General features: G+C 35.0%; 1 protein-coding gene across 1 annotated transcript; it reads left to right on the top strand.

The window, feature by feature from the left end:
• The first annotated feature begins 1,137 nt into the window (after positions 1–1,137).
• On the top strand, positions 1,138–3,458 carry LOC129318921 (trans-cinnamate:CoA ligase, peroxisomal-like). The gene is made up of 2 exons (XM_054963929.1): positions 1,138–1,545; positions 1,675–3,458. The coding sequence occupies exons 1-2, from the start codon at positions 1,165–1,167 to the stop codon at positions 3,256–3,258; spliced, it is 1,965 nt and encodes a 654-aa protein (XP_054819904.1). The 5' UTR covers positions 1,138–1,164; the 3' UTR covers positions 3,259–3,458.
• Positions 3,459–12,131: the final 8,673 nt, after the last annotated feature.

Here is a 12,131-nt window from a genome sequence, read left to right as displayed (position 1 = left end):
TGATATCTTCCATGATAGTAAATGTCAAGGGTTAAAGAAATATTTGAGTTTTTGGATGTGATAATGAGATGCAATTTTTGATATATCAAATTTGCTTTAATTATCAACTTAATTTTTGAAATTTTGTTTTTATTAATTAAGTCTCTAAAATTTAATAACCATGCTAATTAGTCCTTATGATATTATTAAGTACCAGTCAAATCTCCTGAAGTGGGGGGAAAAAAGAATTTGCCAAGTCACTTTTTACGTTTGCGATATCACATGAAAGAAGGCATAACGGATAACCCGTAAAAAAAATTTCATACGCACAATGAATTTGCTCAAATAATTAAATTAATTATAGTGATTAAATTAAAATCTCTGAAAAGTTATAATTGTCAAGTAGAGATATAATTAAACCTTTAAAAACTCAAGCTATGTCAAGCCTTACAAAAAAGGGACAAAAACAAATAAAAAATTAATTTGTGGTGCACAATATGCACACCGGGAGAGAGAAGGGGATATATATGAATGGCACTACAAGTGTTTGGGTTCTCTCTCCAAATAAAAGGTAAGCTTTCTTTATCGATGGTTGTTTAATGTAAAAAGGTATTTTGTGACGAAAGGCACTGCCAGAGTACTGACTTTGTTCAAAGTTCAAACTAGGACCAATGTGAAAAGGCACACTCGTGTGAAATAGCGGAGAAATGAACCAACAATATATTAAGTGCAACTTGAACATCCTTATAAACCACTAATACGATTATAATATGAATAGTTTAATTTTTCGACTAATATATTTTTTATAGAAAATATGGCTTCAGTTATAAGAGAGGCTGGGCCTTATATATATATATAAGGGAGAATATCAATGAAGAAAATTAGAAATTATTTAATATCAGACAGACAAATTTGATACTTGTTAGAACTTAAACTTCATTTGCTAATTATTAAAGTTTACTTATTAAAAATTATGATATGATATTAAATTATTTTTCAGGCCAATACATTAAAAATAAATAAATAAACATTTAAAAGAAGTCAAACTCTTGTAAACAACTCTTCCCTCAATTGCAGTATCAACGCAATTTCCAGATTAACAACTTCTTCCACACACAAGTTTCACAGCATCTTCTATCCCTGCTATTTCCTGAACACATGGCCCCCACATAACGTGGTGCTCATATGAATCATGCAACCCAATATATTCAGTATTCACCAGTCCTATATAAACAAACCCCTCCCACACACACTCCAAACCCATTCCATTGCCCAAAAGGACCATTTCATAGTTCTCCTTCCTTCCCTGCCTCTGTCTTCAGTGAAGAATTAGAGCTGCTGGTTCTAAAAGAAGAAGAAGCTGATTCAATGGAGAATCTTCCCAAGAACCGAGCAAACTATACCCCGCTCACCCCTCTCACTTTTCTCACCAGAGCTGCTTCCTCCTACGCTAACAGAACCTCCATCATCTACGAAGCAACCTCTTTCACTTGGTCTCGGACTTATGACCGTTGCCGCCGCCTTGCCTCCGCTCTCCGCTCCCTCCACATCAACACCCACGACGTCGTATGTCTCCGTACACATACTTTACAATTTCACAATCATTATGGAATCTTTACTTTATAATGTCCCTACGATACGTACCCGAGATTCTCTCTGACAGATGATCACGTGGCTCCGTGCAATTTGTGACAGGTATCAGTGTTGGCGCCCAACGTTCCGGCCATGTACGAGATGCATTTCGCTGTGCCCATGGCGGGAGCTGTGTTGAACACCATAAACACTCGACTTGATGCCAGCAACATAGCCACCATTCTGAAGCACTCGGAAGCCAAGGTCTTCTTCGTGGACTACGAGTATGTTCCTAAGGCTGGCGAAGCGCTTCGAATCCTCATGGAATCTAACGGTTATTCCTCTCTGCCGTTAGTCGTCGTTATTGACGACATCAACTCTCCCACCGGCATCCGCATGAACGAGCTCGACTACGAGCTCCTCATCCTCCGAGGCGACCCAGCCTTCGTCCCCATCGAGCCCCACGATGAGTGGGACCCAGTGGCTCTCAACTACACCTCAGGCACCACCTCCGCACCCAAAGGCGTCGTTTACAGTCACAGAGGAGCCTACCTCAGTACTCTCAGCTTGATTTTATGCTGGGAAGTTCCGACCGCACCGGTCTACCTCTGGACCCTCCCCATGTTCCACTGCAACGGGTGGACCTTCACCTGGGGGGTGGCGGCACGTGGCGGCACCAACGTCTGCCTCCGCAACATCACGGCCCCGCAAATCTTTAAGAACATTGCCCTTCACAACGTCACTCACATGTGCTGTGCCCCCATTATCTTCAACATCATCCTCCAGGCCAAACAAACTGACCGCCACCGCCTTACCTCAACTGTCGAGATCCTCACCGGAGGCGCTCCCCCCCCGGCGGCGCTCCTCCAACAGATCGAGTCGCTCGGGTTCCACGTCACGCATGCGTACGGCCTTACGGAAGCCACTGGACCAGCGCTTGTTTGCGAGTGGGATAAGAAGTGGAATGATTTACCGAAAGAGGAACAATCGAAGCTGAAAGCACGTCAAGGGGTTAGCATATTAACACTCGCGAGTGTGGACGTGAAGAATCTAGAGACGATGGAGAGCGTGCCTAGAGATGGGAAGACGATGGGAGAGATAGTGCTGAGAGGGAGTGGGATCATGAAAGGGTATTATAAGGATCCAAACGAAACATCCAAAGTGTTCCAGAACGGGTGGTTCAGAACCGGGGATGTTGGAGTTGTACACCCAGATGGTTATTTGGAGATCAAAGACCGGTCCAAGGATGTGATTATCTCCGGCGGAGAAAACATTAGCAGCGTCGAGGTCGAGAATGTTCTTTACAAGCATCCGAGGGTGTCGGAAGCCGCGGTGGTGGCCATGCCTCATCCTAGGTGGGGAGAAAGCCCCTGCGCCTTCATAGCTCTGAAGAAGAACGAATCAGGGAGGACGACTACGACTGGTGATGATCACGTCACGGAGAATGACATAATCGGGTATTGCAGGAAGAGGATGCCACACTTCATGGTTCCGAAAGTCGTCAAGTTCATGGACGAGCTGCCCAAGACTTCAACTGGGAAGATTCTCAAGTTTGAATTGAGGGAGAAGGCGAAGGCGTTCGTGGTATCCGAAGATGTGCAGAGTACAACGTCGTCTAGCTCGGCTCGAGTTGATCGTAATAAGAACGATAATAGTAATAGGGGTGGTCATTACAGCGAACAGGTTTTGGCTCTTTCTCGTCTTTGAGTTGAATTGAATCACAGAGTGTTTAATTGGAACCAAAAATTAGTTGCTGTGCGTCGTCGTTGTGTACATACTACGTGGGCAAGGTTCGGAGTCGGGCTATTTGCTTATTTTAAGAAACTTTGTATTTTGATGTGAACTCAAACTATCTTAAACCCCGCTTGTCGTTACTGATGCAGATCCAGATTGCAGAGCCAAATTCGAGTATGAAGTATAATACAATATGATATTTATATATATAATGCATATATATGTTAAGAAATGGTTGTTTAATTATTAAAGGAAATAGGGAAAAGCACAATAGACTGATTGGTCTGGCCCGAAGCAAACCCGATGACTAATCAGATCGGGTATTGTCTACCAGACTCGTGGACTAGTCTAGGAGACCAACATTTTTTTTAACTTGAATAAAAAACTTTAAAAAAAATCAAAGAACACCCATTTAGGAACACAAGAACGTGGTTAAAAACCTAAGAAAATGATCTAAGCAACAAAATCGATGAATCAAACCACAAACTTGGAGGAGGATTGGATGAGGAATTTCCAGAACACCATGAAGAAATCTCCAGACAAAGCAAAGAACTTCACGAACAGAGCAACGAAAGGAGAAAGGAGAAAGCCAAGATAGGGGAAGAAAAGGAAGAACACTGATGGTTACCACATATGGCAAGGACGGCTCCACCAACAAAGCAAAGGATTATATCATGCTCTGTGAAAAAGGGAGAGGAGAAATAGAATCTGGAACGAAAAAATTTTAAAGAAAATTTGAGAAAATAAATGGAGTATGTGTATATATATATTACTTTAAAAAAATTATATATATATAAAAATATATGACCACCAGGTTGGGCTGGACTATGTAGTACTAAACATTAGTCCAAGACATAGTTTGACCCAATCGACCAACCCAGTCTAGACAAACTAGTTTAGTGTTCGGGTTGCTTATTCTTTATTCAAACTGGATTGGGTTGGATCGGATCGGACCGGGTTGATCAGGTTTTTGGTTTTCTTGCACACCCCTACAATAGAGTACTTGGGAAGATCATTTATTACGAACAAGGGCCAAACTATTCTAAAATTACTCTGCAAAATCAAGAGTTTTAAATATAATTAAAATTTATTATGAAAAAACAAAACTGTCTCTCATATATATACGCTCTTTCAACAAGTTTTCATGTGAAGAAAATAGGTCTCATTTTTTTTAACAATTAATTTTTTTTATTAATAACTCTGAAAAATTAACATAGTAGTGAGAGAAAGAAGTGTTGTAATTTCGTGAACAAATCCCTAGTCATGAAAAGCAAGTCCTATTTTTATTCTAGCAATAACCAATTTTTTTATCAATAATTCTAAAATATTAACTTGGTATTAGAGAGAAAGAGCCATAATGTCGTGAACAAGTGCTCATTCAAAAAATAATAATAATAATAAGTGTCATGTCCATTTTAACAACAACTAATTCTGCTATCACAACACACACATATTATATGAGAGGTAGTTTTGTATTTTCATAATAAATTTTAATTACATTTAAGTTCCTTGATCCTGCACAGCAAATCAGAATTACTTGATCCTGTAGAGTAATAAATGTTATTTAATGGTCCTTCATTGTGATTCTCTAAAAAAAAAGTGTTGAATGTTAAAATTAGAAAATATATTCGTATAAATACTATAACAAAGGAGTGCTAAATATAGTGGAAATATTAATTGTTTATTTAATGATCTCAAGAATTGTAATTATTTCAAAGGACTAGAAATTTAGATTTAAATGTAAAAACCCCCTTCCAACAAAAAAAAGGAGCCTGTTTTGTTAATCACCAAAAAAACAATTTACACACACTAATAGTTGAAGTCAAGAAAAACACTTTAGAAAAACCTAGATATAACCGAACATACAAAACTAACCAAAAAAGAAAACAACAAAAACTTGTCTCAAAATACACAAAGAAGGAGCCAATATCAAATGTAGCAAAATTAGCAGACTACAACATCCAAACAATTCTTCCTTGTGTCAGATAAATCAGCCAACAACTCAGTTAAGAAGGGAGGTCCTGTCACCAGCCACCCATTAGGCTCCACCCCAACAATTGCTAAAGCATCAGTAGCACCATTGCCTTGGCATGCTACCAAGGAGAATGCAGTACCTGGTGGCTTATGCATGTTAAAAGATGCTTACTCTGCCAATTCGCATCACCAACAGAGCCAGCCATTAAACGTTTGTATAGAACCTCGCAATCAACTTCTTTTGCATATTTTATGCCAGTAATGCTTCTTGCAGAGCCAAACATCCAGCCTCAAAGGCAGACGAAGCAGCAACAATTCTACTAATTCCCCTAAACCGTACGTCCCCATTCTATCTCTGCATATAATTATCACACCTGCACATCTTTTCTCCCTAGAGAAAGCACCACCAACATTATTGATTTTCATGATGCCTTTTTCATCAGGAGCCCTCCGATGCAAATGTCTCACACTGCTAAAACCACTCCTTCATTAACCTTAGAAGTTAAAACTATGTAATTTCTATTTCAAAAAACGAAAATCTGTGGTCAAAATTGCTTAATTAGCTCCATATCATTGTGGAACAGAGTACGAGAATTGGGATCTCTTCTTGCCTGCGATAATCTTTTTTCATCTCCCGCGCGCCGCGATTCTTCTCATTCTTGCATGCCATTCTCTAATGTCTAGTCTCTTTCATACTATTATATGTCGTGCTTTTCAATATCTATCGTGGCTTGTAATTTCCCAACTAATTATATATATATATATATATATATTCTCCAGTAATTTATAAAAATCGTGGTAGTATATATATCTTCTTTCGGTCAAGAAAATTATACGGACTAAGAGTGTCCACAGTCCACCAAAAGTCTCGATATCTTGCTCACCACACCGAGCCTCGCTGATGAAGTCATGCAAGCAGAGTTCGGTTTTCATAGCTCATCAGTCACCTAATGAGCAATTTGGATGATCCAGATTTATTCATTTTATTTTATATTTTATTATCAATTTAGATAATATAAATTTAATTTAATTTAAATTGTTCAATTTAATATTATTTTTTAAAAAAATTTATAAATTGACTATCCAGATGTATTTTGAATTTAATTTGTATATAATATATTTGGATAGTCAATTTATAAAAATAATATTAAGTTAGACCATTTAAATTAAATCTATATTATACAAATTGATAATAAAATAAACTTATTAAAATTTTATAATTTTTATAATAAAAATAAAACTAAAATGAAAAATAAATTTTATAAAATTCAGACCGTCCAAATTTTTTATGCTGATCAAGTTCTCATCACGAGCACCAAAAACGTTTCCGGGCATGCATGTGTGTTTATTTTTTTTTCAGTTTTTTAATGTTAATTGTTTGAGGGGTTATTTTCAAAAAATTATTAATGTCCCACAAAAAAAGGGGTGGCGCTTAGTCACAAAGAAAGGGCTCAAGAGAATTTAAAATTATACTCTGCAAAGTTAGGAGCGTAGTTGTCAAACTTTTGAGTTAACTTTACGAATTTAACATTTTTATATTTTTAGCTTACAAAATTGTGTCAATTCACTTATAAATTCGAACAAGATATAAATTCAGTTAAACTCGTGAGTTTACTTTTGAGTTTATCATTTTTATATTTCTAACTTATAAAATCATATCAACTAATTCATAAACTTGGACGAGATACAAGCTTGATTAAACTTGTTAAACTCGTCATTTTTTTTAGTTGAGCGAGTTAAGTATATATTATGAAAAATTCAGTTCATAAAATTTATAAGATCTGGTTTCAAAAAAACTTGAAATGCAAAAACTAATATTAATAAAAAATAAAACAAAATACCAAAAATAAGTTTCCCTATTTTAAAATTTTGATGTCTTGCATATGATAATTTATCAATATAGATGGGTTTAATGGCTTGAGGCTTCATTTCCTTCTATTCAAATTCCCTACAATGCCTCGTATCAGAGATAGTTTTCATTTTTAGTTCATTGTCTTTTTCTCGAGTTTAAGGGAGAACTAAAGCAGGTGATCACTCTAAATAGCGTAAATAGAGTGTTTGGTGGATCCCCAACCCCTCTTTGAAATTCGAAGGAGATCCAAAGTATGCTTATGAAGATGTAGGTAGATTTGGCGATATGGCCATAAATAGGGAAAGAAAGAACCATACTTGCTCAAACTTTTACTATTGTACAGAAGCCAACCAAAAGGAGTTTATACATCTTAGGAAAGAGCACGCTACAAAGTGAAATTGGGCCTCAATGAAAAGATGACTCTTGAAGCTCAGTAACGTGCTCGATCAGTGACAGAATAAGGAAGTTTCCCCTGATCAAGAAAGAAGGTCAGCGATTAGTCTTATTGTCATCAGATGAATGACTAGCCTTGGAAGGCCTTTTGAAGTGGAAAGCAAAAGAAAAGGCATCTCGTTGCATTTATTAGCAAAAGAGCTGGACTTGACCTTTTATTCTAGCCGTTCCGTTAGAGGGGAATGGAATGAAAAAGAGAGGTGAAAGTAAGGAAGCGAAGCAGGGTAGAGTTGTTGGTTAACTCGTCAGGCTCATGACCTGAAGATTGCAGGTTCGAATCCTCCCTCTACGCCTCAGGCCCAATTTGAAGATGAAACACTTTAAGAGCACCTTGCAGTTTTATGTGACCTTAAATTGAAAGGTGCAAGCAGCGACTACTACCAAAAACTAATGAAAGCTAAACTAAATGACAAGAACATAACTCCTAATACAAACCAAAGAGTAGCTGCTGCGTTGCTTATGCTCTTTGATTTCCTTTCGAATTAAGCTTGAGATTCTGGTCTCATTCAAAAAAGTGATCCTGAATAGACTCTAAAGGCTAGGTAGCCTGTAGATTCTTTTCTAGTTCCAAGAAGAAAGAAAGATTTAAAAGAGTTAGTCCCTTTCTCTTCTTACTTAATAAAAATCTCATAAGCAAAGAATCCAAATTTACTCCACGACCTTCTAGCTGCTTTCTAGACTCAAAAAAGTAAGCAATCTAACAGAAAAGGCACTGATGGGACTCAATGTAACATCCTGATTAAAGAAATTGTGGAATTTAAGTTTTGAAAATAAAATAATAATAATAGGAATTTATATTATTTGAGGTTATTTAGAAATAATATTATGATTAGGTATTTAATTATAAATTTAAAAATTTAAATTTAAAATCACATAAGCAATATTTAGTTAAGATATAATACATAAATAATTTTTTTTATGTGTGTGTTAAAAAAAAGAGAAGGTAGAAGGAACAAAAAAAAGGGGTGAAAGGTTGTTGTTTTTAAGTCCCACATTGGTTAGATGAGGGAAGAAAAGAGGTGCCTTCATATATAAAAAGGAGGGGGTGTGTGCATTAGGAAGCATGAGAGGCTAAGATGCAATTTAGAGGAAATTACAACTTTTGGCCCAAAGGTTTGAATAATTAAATTCAAACCTATAGTTTTTTTTAATATAATTTTGGGACTCACAATCCCATTTTTATATTATTTTTCTCTCTTCCTCTCATGTTGCTCGGCGTTTTCTCGCAAGGGGGGATTATTTTCTTTTTCTTCAGGTATGTTCTAACTTTCCTGTTTAGATTAGCATTTAAAAATTTATTTAATTACAAAATTAATTTTATAGTTATTTTCTAAATAATATTAGCTTTCTAGTGATATGATTATTTTGTAGGATAGAGTAAATATTTTGATTAGGATTTTTCTATAGGATAGTTAATCTGATGATATGATGGATTAAAAATATAGGTTAAAACTCTTAGGGATATAATAAATATTATATAATATTTTTTTTAAGGTTGAAACTCATGTTTAAGAATTTTTGAGTTAAAATCTAGATCTATATGGTTGAATTTATGTAGAATCTGAGATGTAGGGATAAACCTATGATTATTAAATATTTATTTAAGTATGAATAGGTATTTTTGAGGTTATAGAAAGGTGATTTGAGGCTTCAGGATAATTTTAAAATTTAATTTATTTTTGGACGAATTTTTAGAATATAGAAGGATGAAATTGTGATACTAGAAGTGATTTGAGGATAAAAAAATAGTTTATTAGGGTACGAGAATTTTAGAAAAGAATTTGAGAAGTTAAATCAGGCATAAATCTTAAATTAGTGTTAATATGGATGATAGATCTAAGACTTTCTAACTCTTTAAATTAGAATTATTTATTTTAATATAAAATTAATATATAGTATTGTGAAATAATTATGTAGATTATATTGACAAAGATAGTGGTGAAAAAAGAATTGTGAAGGGGAACTTGTTATTCAAGACACAAGGTAACCATTATTAATGTGTTGTGATGAGTGTGTTTGTGAATGGTTATGTGTTGTTTTGTTGTTTAAAAAAATTATAAATTATTGAAAATAAATACTGTTATATATTTGTTTGAAATTATTTTCAAGTGGGTTAAAAATTTATTTTTGTTTATCATGATGAGATATTATTGTTCGGATATATTCCTGTTTAGATATTTGAATGATGCATGACTTATCAGGGTATTTTAATGTATAGTGTTAATGGAAATTTCTGTTCGGTTAATTATTACCACGTGGTAAGCCCTCATTGGACCCAATGAGTGGCGTGTCGCTTGGTCCTACTCACCTTTGGCCGGGTAACTTGGCGTCCGAGCATGGTGAAAGGAAGATATAAGGTGTAGTCATGCAATTAAATACTTGTTCGGTTTGTTTGAAAGTATTGTTCGGTTAAATGTTTTGTGTGCCCACTTAGCAATCGCATGATTAGTTACATCCGCATGCATCATTACATATTAATTTTTGGTTATTGGGACTTTTAAGTCTCATTCCCCGTAGTTAATATTTTTACAGGAGCGAATCCGACCGAGAAAGCACCAGAGGTGTAATTATGGTGTATGAGACACCATCTTTTACGTTGCCTCTTATTTTGGATTATACAATGTATCTTGTGCCAACTTAGGACATATCTTGTTTGTGGAGCATGTAAACTCTAATCCTTTTTATTAAATGCATTTATATGTCCAAGAGGATTATGTCTGTCCCTTTTGATTCATGACCTAATTTGAATAACATGCTATGAGGATCATGTCTGTCCCTCATGGTTCTAATTGCTTTTTGAGATATTTTAAGACCTGTGGTATATTGTCTTGGATGTATCATGGTAGAAATTTTTCTACCATGATAAGGGTATGATAAGGGTTCAATAAAAAAAAAGAAAAAAATGATTTATTGAATTAATGATTTGCGAAAAATCGGTTTGTAAATTTGAGGGTGTTACACTCAACTAATGCACTAAAGCACTGGTTACTGAGACAAGATTTCACAATTAGCAAATCTTTCTTCTGAACTCTCAAACAAGAGCTTATTCTTTTCCGAAAGATTGGATATGGTTAGATCGAATTCTAGCATAACCTAGTCTGCTAAAACCAAATCCTGTTTCACTTAAAAAAGACTTGCAGCATTCTTTTTCCTATTCCTGTGATGATTTCTTTCATTTGCACCTTCCCCCAAGAGCAGATTAGGATGCAACTTTACTTTTCTATTCTTCAGCAGATTACTTGCTCCAAGAATGCTTGCTATCAATAGTTAAGGGAAAAAAAGGAAAGGTGAGGTAGGGCGACCAGCCTACTGTGGCATTAAGACTAATTTAGTCTATTTAGCGACTCTTCCTAATTTATCAATTATACTAAAAGTAAGTCATTGCCCAAGGTCTGAAAACATGCTTTGTACTCAACCCAATGATCCACACTTTAAGGCCAAACCCACAAGTCACTTTCAACTTGCAATAGCTCTTTGAGATTAAAAATCTTAGGGCAATTAAAAATTAAACCCAGATTACTTATCACAAAAGGAATTAGGCATACTCAATTGTAGTGCCCTAGCTTTGTTGTACCATATCTTCTCTATACCTAAGAGGGACTTCTCGAATGAGAATTCATACCCGAACTAGGAGATCTAGCTTGCCTTGAACTAGCCTTGTGGTATAGATAGCGAGTCCTACAGAGAAAGGGCGAAAGCTCCATATTATGTATTTATAAATGGTTTAATATAAAGGCTTAGCACCTTCCTTTGGTTCTAAGCATTGCTCTAAGCATTTCTATAGGGGGCTCTCTCATTAGCAAACCGGAGGGCTGACCATTCTAACAAATTAGCCAGGGTCCTAAAAATGACAGGTGACTTATTATTGGAGGGAATCAACATTTCTATTATTTGCATGATTATTCGAGGTTTGATCTTCCTGGAACAACCTCACTTGAGGCGTTCTCGAGGTTAAATGAAAAAATAGCTCCAAGATGATGAACACGAAATAAAGTTTTTCGAGTAATTAAAATGTTAAATGAATGAAAGGCCTTATCCTGAATATTTTTAATATATTTAAATTAAATTACAATCATATTGTAATGGCTATTTATTAATAGAAGTAAACTTTTACAAGTTTATAATTTAAATTTATGATACGAGTTTACATTCCTGTCATAAATTTATTTAAATTTATGAGTTTAACAACTTTATTGAAATGCATTGATATTTTTATTTCGTTCCCTTGATACTGTTTATTTCTGTCTTTGGACACTGTGGAGTAATTTCAGATTTTCTAAATCTTTTTTGAAATCAATTTCCTACTAGGAATTTCTTGAAAATTTTCCGTTGTTTTTCCTTCGACATGTCTCATGTAATAAATGAATTTTATGTTTATCATTGAGACATTTTAATGTTTATTTTGTCATTCTTGTTTAAAATTTTAAATTCATTTTTTGACTCGATGCTATTTAAAAATAATATGTAATTTTTAATTATTAAGTCTTCATAATTAAAAAAATTATTAATATAAAATTACTTTAACCAACAAACACTTGGTTTAACTAGTTGAGGGGCTTGAATTAAC

The sequence above is a fragment of the Prosopis cineraria genome, unplaced genomic scaffold, assembly GCF_029017545.1.
Source record: "Prosopis cineraria cultivar Desert tree isolate PC_DT_omini unplaced genomic scaffold, ASM2901754v1 PC8, whole genome shotgun sequence".
NCBI classification, from domain to species: Eukaryota; Viridiplantae; Streptophyta; class Magnoliopsida; order Fabales; family Fabaceae; genus Prosopis; species Prosopis cineraria.
This window is presented reverse-complemented; position numbering and strand designations above follow the sequence as displayed.